The sequence below is a fragment of the Pseudophryne corroboree genome, chromosome 6 (assembly GCF_028390025.1).
Source record: "Pseudophryne corroboree isolate aPseCor3 chromosome 6, aPseCor3.hap2, whole genome shotgun sequence".
NCBI lineage: Eukaryota > Metazoa > Chordata > Amphibia > Anura > Myobatrachidae > Pseudophryne > Pseudophryne corroboree.
This window is the reverse complement of record NC_086449.1, coordinates 372,814,021-372,830,133: the sequence shown is the minus strand read 5'-3', so window position 1 is coordinate 372,830,133 and position 16,113 is coordinate 372,814,021. Positions and strand designations below refer to the sequence as shown.

The following is a 16,113-nucleotide window of genomic DNA, read 5'->3' as shown; positions in this document are numbered from 1 at the left end:
CGCTCCCCTACCTTATCTCTCACCCTATATAACACTATCCCCTACCTTATCTCTCACCTTCTTGTATAACACTCAACGCTATCTTATCTCCCCCCTGTATAATCTCCCCTATCGTATATCTCCGCCTGTATAACACTCTCCCCATAAAATCTCTCCCCCTGTGTAACTCTCCCCCTACCTTATCTCTCCCCCTGTGTAACTCTCCCCCTACCTTATCTCTCCCCCTGTGTAACTCTCCCCCTACCTTATCTCTCCCCCTGTGTAACTCTCCCCCCTACCTTATCTCTCCCCCTGTGTAACACTTCCCCTACCTTATCTCTCCCCCTGTATAACTCTCCCCTACCTTATCTCTTACCCTGTATAACACTTCCCCTATCTTATCTCTCCCCCTGTATAACACCCTCTCCTTCCTCCTCGCTCCCTCTGTATAACACCCTGTCCTTCCTTCTCTCTACCTCTGTATAACACCCTGTCCTTCCTTCTCTCTACCTCTGTATAACACCCTCTCCGCGCTCCCTCCGTATAACACTCTTCCTCGTCTCTGCCTCTGTATAACACTCTCTCCTTCATCTTCTCTCCCTCTTTATAACACCCTCTTCTTCCTCTTTTTTGTCCCTCTGTATAACTCTCTTCTTCCTCCCCTCTCTCTCTCTCTGTATAACACTCTCTCCTCCATGCTCTCTTCGTATAACACTCTCTCCTTTCTCGTCTCCTTCTCTGTATAACACCTCTTCTTCCGCCTCTCTCTCCTTCCTCCTCTCTCCCTCTGTATAACACTCTCTCCTTCCTCCGCGCTCCCTCCGTATAACACTCTTCCTCGTCTCTCCCTCTGTATAACACTCTCTCTCCTTCATCTTCTCTCCCTCTTTATAACACCCTCTTCTTCCTCTTCTCTCCCTCTGTATAACTCTCTCCTTCCTCCGCGCTCCCTCCATATAACACTCTTTCCTTCCTCCATGCTCGCTTCGTATAACACTCTCTCCTTTCTCGTCTCCTTCTCTGTATACCACCTCTTCTTCCTCCTCTCTCCCTCTGTATAACACTCTCTCCTTCCTCCGCGCTCCCTCCGTATAACACTCTTCCTCGTCTCTCCCTCTGTATAACACTCTCTCTCCTTCATCTTCTCTCCCTCTTTATAACACCCTCTTCTTCCTCTTCTCTCCCTCTGTATAACTCTCTCTGTATAACTCTCTCCTTCCTCCGCGCTCCCTCCATATAACACTCTTTCCTTCCTCCATGCTCGCTTCGTATAACACTCTCTCCTTTCTCGTCTCCTTCTCTGTATACCACCTCTTCTTCAGCCTCTCTCCGTCTGTATAACACTCTCTCATTCCTTCTAGCTCCCTCTGTATAACAGTGCCACCTTTCTCCTGGATCTGATGCTCCGCCCCCCTGCAGTGTCTCTAGGGAGAGACATGATGACATGGGGGTTGAGGAGGAGGCATTCCAGCTCACAGTGCAGCAGCCCAGTGAGTCCGGAGTCAGACCTCCGGTGACCTTTTCCCCACCTGCCATCAGTCACAGAGCTTGGGGTGGTGAGTGATGTATAAAACAAGAATGTTATTTTATATTTCTCTACCTGGAATAATGTGTAAAATGGGACTCTATCTGGTGTAAAGTGTGTAAGTGGCGCTACTGTGCGGTGTAATTTGAGTACTGGAGACTACTGTGCAGCGTAATATGAATTGGTATTATTTTGTGGTCACACCTCTTCCCCTAGAAGCCATGCCCCTATAGTTTTGGCGCGTGCCTACGATGCGCGCTGGCCCTGTTTTAAATATTGGGGGGGGGGGGGGGGGGGCGATGCGATTTCTTGCACACAGCGCTAAAATGTGTAGTTACGGCACTGGCGTCAGGTGTTATCTAATATAGGATTTTCACAAAGATATACTGTATTACGTATTTCTCTTACGTCCTAGAGGATGCTGGGGACTCCGTAAGGACCATGGGGAATAGACGGGCTCCGCAGGAGACATGAGCACTATAAAGAAACTTTAGAATGGGTGTGCACTGGCTCCTCCCTCTATGCCCCTCCTCCAGACCTCAGTTAGATACTGTGCCCAGAGGAGACTGGGTGCTTTCAGGGGAGCTCTCCTGAGCTTCTCTGTAATAACGAATTTTGTTAGGTTTTCTATTTTCAGGGAGTCCTGCTGGCAACAGGCTCCCTGCGCCATGGGACTGAGGAGAGAGAAGCAGACCTACTTCAGTGATAGGCTCTGCTTCTTAGGCTACTGGACACCATTAGCTCCAGCGGGATCGGAACGCAGGTCTCACCCTTGCCGTTCGTCCCAGAGCCGCGCCGCCGTCCTCCTTGCAGAGCCGGAAGATTGAAGCCGGGTGAGTATACGAAGAAAGAAGACTTCACAGGCGGCAGAAGACTTCGGATCTTCACTGAGGTAACGCGCAGCGGTAACGCTGCGCGCCATTGCTCCCGCACTCACACACAGGCACAGATGGGTGCAGGGGGGGGCGCCCTGGGCAGCAATAATCCTCTTGGCTGGCATAAAAGGTATATTCAGCTGTAGCATTATAATATACAATCCCCCGCCAGGTTTTTTTTGTTTTGTATTTTGAGCGGGACCGAAGCCTGCCGCTGAGGGGGTGGAGCTTGATCCCATAGCACTAACCAGCGCCATTTTCTCCACAGCACGCTGCTGAGAAGCTGGCTCCCTGGACTCTCCCCTGCTGAACACTGTGACAGAGGGCTTTGAAGGAGAGGGGGGAGGGGGAGGGGCACATAATTTGGGCGCAGTCAATAAATATATATATATATATTAGTGATGAGCGAGGTTCGGTTTTACTCGGTTTTACTCGGTTCTCAAAACGGCATCTTATTGGCTATCCAAAACACGTGACATCCGTGAGCCAATAAGATGCCGTTTTGAGAACCGAGTAAAACCGAGTAAAACCGAATCCGCTCATCACTAATATATATAACAAAAAAGCGCTGTATATAGCTGGGACTTGTGTTTCCAGGGTCATTGGCGCTGGGTGTGTGCTGGCATACTCTCTCTCTGTCTCTCCAAAGGGCCTTGTTGGGGGAACTGTCTCCAGATTAGAGATTTTCCTGAGTGTGTGGGGTGTCGGTACGCGTGTGTCGGCATGGCTGAAGCGGAAGGCTCTTCTAGGGAGGTGGTGGAGCAAATGTGTGGTGTCTCCGTCGGCAACGCCGACACCAGATTGGTTGGATATGTGGAATGTCTTAAATGCAAATGTGAATTTATTACACAAAAGGTTGGACAAAGCGGAGTCCAGGGGAAGTACAGGGAGTCAATCCCTGCCTTTCACTATGTCACAGGGCCCTTCTGGGTCTCAAAAGCGCCCACTATCCCAAGTAGCAGACACTGATTCCGACACGGATTCTGACTCCAGTGTCGACTATGATGATGCGAGGTTGCAGCTGAAATTGGCAAAAAGTATTCATTATATGATTATTGCTATAAAAGATGTGTTGCATATCACAGATGACCCCTCGGTTCCGGACACGAGGGTGCGCATGTATAAGGAAAAGAAACCTGAGGTTACTTTCCCCCCTTCACATGAGCTAAATGAGTTGTTTGAAAGGGCTTGGGAAACTCCAGACAAGAAACTTCAGATTCCCAAAAGGATTCTTATGGCGTATCCTTTCCCGGCTAAGGACAGGATACGGTGGGAATCCTCTCCCAGGGTGGACAAAGCGTTGACGCACTTATCCAAAAAGGTGGCGCTGCCGTCTCAAGATACTGCAACCCTCAAGGATCCTGCTGATCGCAGGCAAGAGACTACGTTGAAGTCAATTTACACACACACTGGTACATTACTCAGACCAGCGATAGCGTCGGCTTGGGTTTGTAGCGCTGTAGCAGCATGGACAGATACCTTGTCTGCTGAAATTGATACACTGGATAAGGATACCGTTTTATTGACCTTGGGTCATATTAAGGATGCTGTCCTATATATGAGAGATGCTCAGAGAGACGTTGGCCTACTGGGTTCCAGAGCCAACGCCATGGCGATTTCTGCTAGGCGAGCCCTGTGGACCCGACAATGGACGGGTGATGCCGACTCAAAGAAGCATATGGAGGTTTTGCCTTACAAGGGTGAGGAATTATTTGGGGAAGGTCTCACGGACCTGGTTTCCACGGCTACTGCAGGTAAATCCACTTTTTTACCTTATGTTTCCTCACAGCCAAAGAAAACGCCACATTATCAGATGCAGTCCTTTCGGTCGCATAAATCCAAGAGAGTACGGGGATCTTCCTTTCTCGCCAGAGGTAAGGGCAGGGGGAAAAAGCTGCCAACTACAGCTAGTTCCCAGGGACAGAAGTCCTCCCCGGCTTCTACAAAATCCACCGCATGACGCAGGCGCTCCGCTGAGGGGTCCGCCCAAGTGGGGGCACGTCTTCGACTTTTCAGCCACGTCTGGATTCAATGACAGGTGGATCCCTGGGCTATAGACATTGTTTCCCAGGGTTACAAGCTGGAATTCGAAGAGGTGCCTCCTCGCCGGTTTTTCAAATCGGAGCTCCCAGCTTCTTCCCTGGAGAGGGAAGTAGTTTTAAATGCAATTCAAAAACTGTGTCTTCAACAAGTGGTGGTCAAGGTTCCCTTCTTCAACAGGGGACGGGGTACTACTCAACCCTGTTTGTGGTACCGAAACCGGACGGTTCGGTCAGACCCATTCTGAATTTAAAATCCTTAAACCTATACTTGAAAAGGTTCAAATTCAAGATGGAATCGCTCAGAGCGGTCATCGCCAGCCTGGAGGGGGGGGACTCTATGGTGTCCCTGGACATAAAGAATGCATACCTTCATGTCCCCATATATCCCCCTCATCAGGCGTTCCTGAGATTTGCTGTACAGGATTGTCATTACCAATTTCAGACGTTGCCGTTTGGGCTTTCCACGGCCCCGAGGATTTTCACCAAGGTAATGGCGTAAATGATGGTGCTCCTGCGCAAGCATGGTGTCACAATTATCCCGTACTTGGATGATATCCTAATAAAAGCGAGATCGAGAAAACAGTTGCTGAACAGCGTATCACTCTCCCTGAGGGTGTTGCAACAGCACGGCTGGATTCTCAATCTACCAAAGTCACAGTTGGTTCCAACGACCCGTTTACCTTTCTTAGGCATGATTCTGGATACGGAACAAAAAAGGGTTTTTCTCCCGATGGAAAAGGCCCAGGAACTCCAGAACATGGTCAGGGACCTGTTAAAGCCAAAAAGGGTGTCGGTCCATCAATGCACTCGAGTTCTGGGAAAGATGGTGGCGCCTTACGAGGCCATTCCATTCGGTAGGTTCCATGCGAGGACCTTTCAGTGGGACTTTCTGGACAAGTGGTCCGGGTCACATCTACATATTCATCAGATGATCAGTCTGTCCCCCAGGGCCAGGGTATCTCTCTTGCGGTGGCTGCAGAGTGCTCACCTTCTAGAGGGTCGCAGGATTGGCATTCAGGACTGTGTTCTGGTGACCACGGACGCGAGCCTCCGAGGCTGCGGAGCAGTCACACAGGGAAGAAACTTCCAGGGTCTGTGGTCAAGCCAGGAGGCTTGTCTACACATCAACGTACTGGAATTAAGGGCCATATACAACGGCCTATGTCAAGCGGAGAATTTTCTTCGCGACCTACCGGTTCTGATTCAGTCAGACAACGTCACGGCTGTGGCTCATGTAAACCGCCAAGGCGGAACAAGGAGCAGAGTGGCAATGGCGGAAGCCACCAGAATTATTTGCTGGGCGGAAAAATCATGTAAGCGCTCTGACGGCAGTCTTCATTCCGGGAGTGGACAACTGGGAAGCAGACACGATCTCCATCCAGGAGAGTGGGGACTTCATCAAGAAGTCTTTGCAGAGATTGCAAGTCAGTGGGGACTGCCTCAAATAGACATGATGGCGTCACGCCTCAACAAAAAGCTCCCGAGGTATTGTGCCCGGTCAAGGGACCCTCAGGCGGTAGCAGTGGACACCCTGGTGACTCCGTGGGTGTTTCAGTCGGTCTATGTGTTCCCTCCTCTTCCTCTCATCTCAAAAATATTGAGAATCATAAGATGAAAAGGAGTACAGGCAATTCTCATTGTTCCAGATTGGCCTCGAAGGGCCTGGTATCTGGAGCTGCAGGAAATGCTCACAGAAGATCCGTGGCCTCTTCCTCTCAGAGAGGACCTGTTGCAACAGAGGCCCTGTCTGTTCCAAGACTTACCGCGGCTGCGTTTGACGGCATGGCGGTTGAACGCCGGATCCTAGCTGAAAAGGGCATTCCGGATGAGGTCATTCCTACTCTGATAGGGGCTAGGAAGGAGGTGACAACAAAACATTATCACCGTATCTGGAGGAAGTATGTGGCTTGGTGTGAGACCAAGAATGCTCCTTCGGAAGAATTCCATCTGGGCCGTTTTCTCCACTTCCTACAGACTGGAGTGAATTTGGGCCTAAAATTAGGTTCCATTAAGGTACAGATTTCGGCCCTGTCTATTTTCTTTCAGAAGGAATTGGCTTCTCTACCGGAAGTCCAGACTTTTGTGAAGGGAGTGCTGCATATTCAGCCTCCTTTTGTGCCCCCAGTGGCACCATGGGACCTTAACGTGGTGTTACAGTTCCTTAAGTCTCATTGGTTTGAGCCTCTTCTGAGGAAACCGTTAAAAGGATATAACGGAGAAACGCGTTAAGGACAATCCATCATCTGCACTTTGAAACATCTATGCACCTGGGGTACTGTTTCTACCTCCTAACCACAGCCCAGTCACTGAATATCATCTGCAGCAAAGAAGAAGGTCGAGCGGCATCTGATGAGGAGAGGCAAGGTGGCGTGCAGCTGCAGCCGGACACCGCGACCTACACAAACCTAACGCTGACCCCGGCCGGAGATAAAGAGAAGGTGATAGGTTCTGGTAATCAAGCGACTCCAGCGAAAGGAACATCCAGCGGCGTGCTGCCGCAGCCGGGCACTGCTTTTTTACACGGAACCATACACCTGCAAGTGACTGTGGGGAGGTGAGATCATACATTTATCCATCACCTGTTGTTTGGCAGCAATAATCTCCACGATTGTGCCTACTAAGGAATAATATCCCAGGTGTTATAAATTGATACAATTAAGTACAAATATTAACCTATAATCTGCACCTGAAAAAAACGGAGTTCAATAACAACGAACAGGTCTCTCAATATATGTTATAAATACACACAGGAGACTTTTTGATTTGTTCCCGTTTTGGATTAGAAATATTCAAATTACAACAGTGGAAATAATAACAAAGGAGCCAAAACATCCTTTCCATCTAGGTATCAGCTGGCCATAGATGGAAGATTACCCATTGCATATAAAAGGATACTACATGTAGCTATGTAATTACAATTTTTATTGCAGTGTTTCAAAGTAACCCTTTGGTGTTTTATACAAGTGTGTGTTCAATCAAAGCAGAGTTCTTTGTATTTTATTGTTTAATAAATGTTATAAAACCAATGCGCTCTCTGAGAGATATATATATATATGCTCCAAAAAGATTTAGTTCAATTCATGCTAGACAATGCTTGTCATATATTGTCACAGCTTCTCGATATATTAAAGAGGCGGCTTCTGATGCCGGTATCCTAGCAGCCAAGGCCTCTACTACGTCAGTCCTGGCTCGCCGGATATTGTGGCTGAGATCCTGGTCTGTGGATCTGGTCTCTAGAAAAACCCTGGAGGTACTCCCTTTCAAGGGAGATATTCTGTTTGGGGAGGACTTAAATAAGATTGTGGCTGACTTGGCTACTGCCAAAACTGCCTGGCTGCCTAATACCGCTCCTTCTGTGTCGAAGGCTAAAGGTACATCCTTTCGTCCCTTTCGTCCTTCAGGTAAAGCAAAAGGTCAGGCGTACCATAAGCAGGCCCTCACTTCCAAACCTGGTAAACTGAAGCCCAAAAGAGCCTGGGCTGCCCGTCAGCCAGCTGCCAAGACCGATAAGCCTGCCGCATGACGGGGCGGGCCTCCCCCTGGGGGATCCCAGGGTGGGGGGCCGGCTTCTAGGGTATACTCAGGAATGGTTGAAGACCACTTCAGATGCCTGGGTACGGGAAGTCGTCACTCGAGGTTACGCCATAGCCTTCAAATACCGACCCCCTCATCGATTTTGCCAGACAGACGTCCCTTTGGACCAGACAAAGGCAAAAACTCTACACTCGGTGGTGCAGACCCTCCTGGATACAGGAGTCGTCGTACAGGTGCCTCTTGCTCAGAGGGGCTGGGGGTACTATTCTCCGCTGCTTCTAGTCCCGAAACCGAATGGGTCCTCCCGGCCCATTCTCAACCTCAAGGCATTGAACAGGTTTGTGAAGGTTTCCAAGTTCCGTATGGAAACCCTTCGCTCTATAGTTCTGGCCTTGGAACCTGGAGACTACATGGTCTCCCTGGACATACAGGATGCTTACCTGCATATTCCTATAGCAGTGTCACATCAACAATACCTGAGGTTCGCTATTGGCAACCTACATTACTAGTTTCGGGCGTTACCTTTTGGTTTAACAACTACTCCGCGAGTCTTCACCAAAGTAATGGCGGTGATGACGGTGGTACTCCGCCGTCAAGGGGTCAGGATACTGCCGTATCTGGACGACTTGTTAATCCTGGCAAATTCCCCAGATCTTCTCCTGCGTCATCTGGATATGACGGTCCGGTTTCTACAAGCCCACGGGTGGCTCGTGAACTGGAAGAAATCCTCCCTGGTCCCTGTTTAGAGCATGGAGCACCTGGGAGCGTTTTTGGACACTCACAACCAGAGGTTGTTCTTGTCTCAGGAGAAAGTCCTGAAGATTCAGGACAGGATTCGTTACTTCCTTTCTCGTCCGCAAGTGTCGATACATTCGGCAATGCAGGTGCTGGGCCTAATGGTATCAGCATTCGACATGGTGGGGTATGCTCAATTCCATTCTCGCCCCCTCCAGAGGCTGATTCTAGCCAAGTGGGACGGCCTTCCTCACCGGATTAGATCTCAAATGATCTTCTTGACTCCGGAGGTCCATCTGTCGCTACACTGGTGGCTCCGGGACCAACAATTGTGCAGGGGTCGTCCCTTCTGGATATCCAACTGGGTCCTGTTGACGACAGATGCCAGTATAAGAGGTTGGGAAGCGGTGCTGGAGCAACACTCCCTCCAGGGTCGGTGGACTAAGGAGGAATCTCTCCTCTCGATCAACATTCTGGAATTGCGGGCGGTCTTCAATGCATTGAACCTGGCCCAGCATTTAATTCAGAACCATCCTGTTCAAGTACAGTCGGACAACGCCACCACAGTGGCTTACATAAATCATCAAGGCAGCACTCGAAGCCGTTTGGCAATGAAGGAAGTCTCACGGATTCTACGTTGGGCGGAACGCCATCTACCGGCCATATCGGCAATATTCATTCCGGGAGTCCTGAATTGGGAAGCGGACTTTCACAGTCGTCAGGACGTGCATGCCGGCGAGTGGGGCCTCCATCCAGAAGTGTTTCAACTCCTCGTGGAAAAGTGGGGTCTTCCAGACGTGTATCTGATGGTGTCTCGACACAATCACAAGGTTCCAGTCTTCGGAGCAAGGACAAGGGATCCTCAAGCAGCATTCGTGGAGGTTTCGGCTGCCGTATGTGTACCCTCCGGTGTCACTCCTGCCCAGGGTAATTCGGAAGTTCAAGCAAGAAATAGGAAATCTGCTTCTCATAGCTCCAGCGTGGCCCAGACGGCACTGGTTCTCAGACCTGCAGGGCCTATCGTCAGAGCGTCCAATTCTACTTCCACAACGCCCAGACCTCCTCGTTCAGGGCCCCTGTGTCTACCAGGGCCTAGCCCGGCTATCTTTGACGGCGTGGCTCTTGAAGCTTCCGTCTTGAGGGCTAAAGGGTTTTCTGAAGGGGTCATTAAAACTATGTTGCGGGCCCGGAAACCGGCTTCTGCTCGGATTTATCATAGGGTCTGGCATTCCTACTTTGTTTGGTGCGCATCTAACAATTATGACGCTTCCAAGTTTAGTACAGCCAAACTTTTGGCTTTTCTGCAGCAAGGCCTAGATTTAGGCCTGCGTCTGACCTCCCTCAAGGTACATATTTCTGCCTTGTCGGTGTGGTTTCAGAGAAAAATTGCGACTTTACCTGATGTTCATACTTTCACTCAGGGTGTGTTGCGTATCCAACCTCCCTATGTCCCGCCTGTGGCTCCTTGGGACTTGTCAGTGGTTTTGGAGGCGTTGCAGGAGCCTCCATTTGAACCTCTTGGTTCAGCTGACCTTAAGTGGCTTTCCCTTAAGGTGGTGTTCTTGCTGGCTATTGCCTCTGCTAGAAGAGTGTCGGATCTGGTTGCCTTGTCTTGTAGTTCCCCATATCTGATTTTTCACCGTGATCGGGCGGTTCTTAGGACTCGTCCCAGATATTTACCTAAGGTGGTTTCTTCGTTCCACCTTAATCAGGAGATTGTGGTTCCGGCCTTTGTCGCTCCTGATTTGTCTCCCAAAGAGCGGTCTTTGGATGTGGTACGGGCTCTCTGTATCTATGTGAAGAGAACTGCTTCTATTCGAAAATCTGATTCTCTTTGTTTTGTTTGGATTTCACAAACGTCGCTGGCCTGCTCACAAGCAAACTCTGGCCAGATGGATTAGAATGGTGATTGCACATGCTTATGTGAGGGCTGGTCTCTCTGCTCCTGATCACATTAAGGCCCATTCTACTCGGTCTGTTGGACCTTCTTGGGCGGCCCAACGTGGTGCGACCCTTGATCAATTGTGCAAGGCGGCTACGTGGTCCTCAGGGAACACGTTCATAAGGTTCTATGCCTTTGATACTGCCGCTTCCCAGGATGCATCCTTTGGACGCCGGGTTCTTGTGCCCGCTACAGTGCGTCCCCTCCCATAAGCAACTGCTTTAGGACATCCCCATTGTCCATTCCTTGTGGAGCCCAGTGTACCCCGCAGCAGAAAACAAGTTTTATGGTAAGAACTTACCTTTGTTAAAACTCTTTCTGCGAGGTACACTGGGCTTCACAAGGCGCCCACCCTGACGCACTTAGCTTCTTTGTGTTGATATGGCATTAGCCGCTGACACTTCTCCTGTCGTGAGAGTGTGGTGTATGTGGCTACTAACCGTTGTCGTCTCTTTTCCTGCTACTGCATTGGGCTGGTTAACTAAAAACTGAGCTCCTGTGCTGGGAGGCGGGGTGATATAGGAGGCGGCGCTGTGCATTCTGGGAACAGTCAAAGCTTTGAACCTGTTGGTGCCTCGGATCAAGATCCTACTCTACACCCCATTGTCCATTCCTTGTGGAGCCCAGTGTACCTTGCAGAAACAGTTTTAACAAAGGTAAGTTCTTACCTTAAAACTCGTTTTCATACACAATGTTAATAAAAATATTGTATTAAATGATCTTCAGGCTGTGTGTATAAGGTACAATAGACACAAGAAAGTGACCACACCTGGCGCCACCATACACCAATAACAAATGAAATAACTTACTTAAGTATCAACCAATTGAAATTGATAGCCTCTTTTATAGTGGGAGTTATTAGTGGAGTACAAAAATCCACCCTTCTCAGAGAGGTAACAAATCTGTAGGAATAGATATGAGTCAGTCAAGCATATCATCCACCAAATGGCGTGGATCCTCAATCCCCGCAGATGTCCTGATAGGCTGGGGACTCAGAGGGAGAAAAATATAGTGCAATACTGCTTCACCATACAAATCGGTTTTATTCTGACAAAAACACACTTACATTAAACAAAAAGATTAAAAGCATATCACCCAAATGGGATACTGGAACACCACTTCGTTTGGTCACCTGTGGGGGATCCAGATGGTTAGAGCCTTATGCAAAGTGTGTTTTTGTCAGAATAAAACCGATTTGTATGGTGAAGCAGTATTGCACTATATTTTTCTCCCTCTGAGTCCCCAGCCTATCAGGACATCTGCGGGGATTGAGGATCCACGCCATTTGGTGGATGATATGCTTGACTGACTCATATCTATTCCTACAGATTTGTTACCTCTCTGAGAAGGGTGGATTTTTGTACTCCACTAATAACTCCCACTATAAAAGAGGCTATCAATTTCAATTGGTTGATACTTAAGTAAGTTATTTCATTTGTTATTGGTGTATGGTGGCGCCAGGTGTGGTCACTTTCTTGTATCTATTGTCCCATATTGGGGTCTTGGTGAAGGCCCTTTGTACCATACAGGCTGCCTCTATACCTATAAGCGCAGATCAAAATCACCGATTCTATCACTGTGTGTATAAGGTGTATATGAAACAAATGAATTGTGTATGTACATACATTTTGTTTAATGCACAGTTATTAAAACTATTGGCTAGAATGACCGTCAGGCTGTGTGTATAAGGTGTATATGAAACATAGATGCATTCTGTGCTTAGACTTAAAGTCCTATCACCATGATTTCTCATTATGGTATGCAAATATTCCAAAATACGGAAAAATCCAGTATCCAAAATACCTCTGGTCCCAAGCATTTTGGATATGGGATACTCAACCTGTATAACATTTAATAGTCAAGAGTAAACATGATGTTTAGATGTGATATTTTAGGCGTACAAGATGATTCATTGAGTAATTATATGGTCCATATTTTGCAAATAAATGTAGGGTTTTAGAAAGAGTATAGAGCAGTCTGAAGCCCAAAGGTTTTGTAAGAACAATAAGCGATAATGTTACTTTAATTAAGATATTTGCAAATGGGGACATAATGTCCTGTTGTATAGCAGTGATGTGGAGCAAGCTCCTGGATACTCGTGCCCAGACCTGCCCCTTTAATGAGCTAAAACTAACGATGATTAAGGTATGCGGTGTCTGCCTGCAAACAAGGAGCATAGTGATACAGAGTCAGCCACACGTAACTGGTATTTATTACATTGTGTATATATAGGATCATATGTCTGCCATACATATGAGATTTCCTATTGGCAGCAATGTATTTGATAATAGTCTCGCCTGCCATAATCTCTCTGATATCTAAAAAGTTATGAAAATTTTAAAGTCTTTTTGTTCTGTGTTTTTCGCCATGTGTGCTCTGTAAAACCATTATGGATATTTTACTAGCATTCCGTTCCAGGACATCCTTTAAAACGTATTTAATTTTACAAAATGGCATTGGCTATCTAAAGTATATACATCTGAGTGCTGTTATTTCAGAGTTGGTTGAAACACATGCAGAGCCCAATGTTTTGCTAAATAATATATACAGTCTTATGCTGTGTAAAAAGATTTATAACTACACAAAATATGAAATCTCAATCAAACTGTCCTAAAAGGGAGGTCACAATGTTTCTGGATAAACTAATAACATTTAGGAGTTCAATCTATGTGCTGAGGTCCTGTGTATTGTGTGTGTGTGTGTGTGTGTGTGTGTGTGTGTGTGTGTGTGTGTGTGTGTGTGTATATGTTGGCACCATGGTAACCAATATTAATGATCCTTAAATTGCCAGCAAGATGACGGTTCCCAGCCAGCCAACCATAACACAAGGGGACGGATCATGAATATGATAGGTGCGGGACAACATATACGTTCAGCCATTCATAGATGTTCTGTTCCACAGCACAACATCCTGAACCTAGGAATGTATTTTAGCCCAATGTGAAAACAGGCAAAGAGATCAGTCTAATATTCAAACAGAGGATCACAGATTATAATATGGAGTCCACCAGATCCTAGAATCCTAGGTATTGTAGAAATTGGCCTTATTGAACTTAATTGTACCTTGCCTTTTAAGAGTTACATTTTCTATGTGTTTTGTTCACATTTCCATCTCTTTTATGCTAGATCAGAAGAGTTAAAGTAACGCTTTCAATGAATCTTAATCTTTTCCAGTATGCTTTATTTTTCAGATGTTAATGTATTGCCCCCAAAGTGGTCTGTAGTACTGAATAAGTATTAATGTTGTTCTGCCTGTGAGAATTCCGTACAATGGCTCGGCAGTTTACTTTAACCACTCAGAAACAAGAATGTATAAAGGAGACTTACCTGAAAGAGATAATGACACGCATTAATTGGCGGCAGCGCTATGCACAGACTTTCCCAACTATTGCAACATTCAAAGCGAAGCCTAAGCTGCCACCTATTACTGGTTCAAGCGTCCATGTAACTAGTGATGACAAAAGATCTGAGAACATCCAGCAAAATGTCCAAACGCTAAAAGACCTGAGCAAGAGCGACAAAGTAGAGGCTACTAGTGTAATGAATACACAGATGAAACCAGTCAGCCCCAAAACACGGAGTCTTCTCTATAATGGCACATCCAAAGAGGAAGAGGGGAGGTACCGTTATATGAAGACAAGGAGTCATCTCAAACCTGAGGAAAAATACCTTTTCCCTTTAGCAACCAGCTGGGAATATGGATGGGAGATTGGTAAGTCTACATGTTTATCATGTTGTTTATTTCCCAACAAAGTCATCTGTAAAGTATGAATGTTTCTTTTGTTATTTTAAATTTCCCTTTTTGTTAAGTGAATGTTAACTTGCAAGTGAAAGAGAATATCAATGAATGGAAAAATATCTTTAATGAATCTAATGATTTTTCACTTACTGTCACTAGATCTGTCTGTAGTGCTCTTTCACTCCCCTGCTGTGTCTTGCGGTTTTATAAAAAGGGAGAGATAAGGTCCTTACTGCTGTGTGGAGTCACAGGTAGGGCTAGTGATGTAGCTGCACAAAGAGCTACATATTGAGCTTCTTGCTGTAGCCTGTCACGTATAATTGCAACATCATATGCTGTAATCGGGATAGCATCAGGATCCTGGCGGCTTGGATCCCATATAATCTATTTGGTTAATGCTATATCTAATGGTTTGCTGTAACATTTCATCATAACCATATACAACTACTTGTTAAAGCTCCATAGTAAATAACTACAGGTTGAGTATCCCTTATCCAAAATGCTTGGGACCAGAAGTATTTTGGATATGGGATTTTTCCGTATTTTGGAATGATTGCATACCATAATGAGAGATCATGGCGATGGGACCTAAATCTAAGCACAGAATGCATTTATGTTTCATATAAACCTTATACACACAGCCTGAAGGTAATTGTAGCCAATATTTTTAATAACTTTGTGAATTAAAGAAAGTTTGTGACTTAGAGATGAGCGCCTGAAATTTTTCGGGTTTTGTGTTTTGGTTTTGGGTTCGGTTCCGCAGCCGTGTTTTGGGTTCGAACGCGTTTTGGCAAAACCTCACCGAATTTTTTTTGTCGGATTCGGGTGTGTTTTGGATTCGGGTGTTTTTTTCAAAAAAACACTAAAAAGATTCCACAGATTGGAGGCTGAATTGATAAGCAGCAAGTGCTGTGAGCTCCTCAGAACCTTGGGGAAAAACACTGTAAAAACCACATTTTTCACCATAGAAAACCCCTCTAAATCTGCTCCCTGATCTGGAGGTGCAGTGCTGAATGGTGGGGTAGCGCTGCGGAATCGGGGAGCCGGTCTGCTGGCTCCCGCGGGTTGCGGCCTACCCTCCACTACGAAGCCGGGGCCTAGATTTCAGCTACCTGCCCGTGGTGGGCCGTCTGGAGCTCCGGACTCGGGCCTCCCTCTGCCGTTTCTACAACTGCTGGCCTTGCTGCCTGCCCGGTGGTCTGCCCCATAGCCTACCTCCGCTGCCTGGACGCCATCCACCGACTGACCGCCCGTCCACTGCGCGGGCAGGGAGATACTGCCGGGACGCGGACTCCGCCACTCCGGCGCCTCAGGGACGGCGGCCATCTTCTGCTCCCAGGCCTACGAAGGTGCTGCGGCGACGGGACCCGACGGAGCTTCACACTCCTGCTCTCCCCCACCAACGCTTGCCTGCTCCTGCCGCATCAAGCGGGGGACCGTGGTCACCCCCCTCACGGCCGACCGCCGGGTGACGCGCGGCTCGGCGGCGGTTCTGGCTGGGGTCTCCTCTGGGGGCTGTCTCCCGGCTCCCGGACCCGGCGGGTGCCGGCCTCGCGCTGGAATTGAGGGTTGTCGGCCCTGCGCCCTGCTCCCGACGAGGTGAAGGGGATTAGGCCCGGCTCCGGGGCTCTCTGCTGAAGTGCCTCACCTGACGGCTGACTCCTGCTAACCCTCCCTCCTGGACCCACTGCACTGAGCTAACAAGGTACACCTGGGGGCCCTGAGCGGATTAACCCCACACA

General features: G+C 47.8%; 1 protein-coding gene across 5 annotated transcripts in view; it reads left to right on the top strand.

Moving 5' to 3' along the window:
• The window catches only part of SPMIP1 (sperm microtubule inner protein 1), a 32,577-nt gene that overhangs the window by 645 nt on the left and 15,819 nt on the right, over positions 1–16,113 (top strand). Inside the window, exons 1-3 of one of the 5 annotated variants that reach the window (XM_063926702.1) lie at positions 1,448–1,535; positions 13,535–13,658; positions 13,824–14,344. In XM_063926702.1, coding sequence (XP_063782772.1) covers positions 13,903–14,344 — 442 coding nt within the window. In that variant the 5' untranslated portion in view covers positions 1,448–1,535; positions 13,535–13,658; positions 13,824–13,902. The other 4 variants (XM_063926701.1, XM_063926703.1, XR_010179327.1 and 1 more) reach the window with 4 other exon arrangements.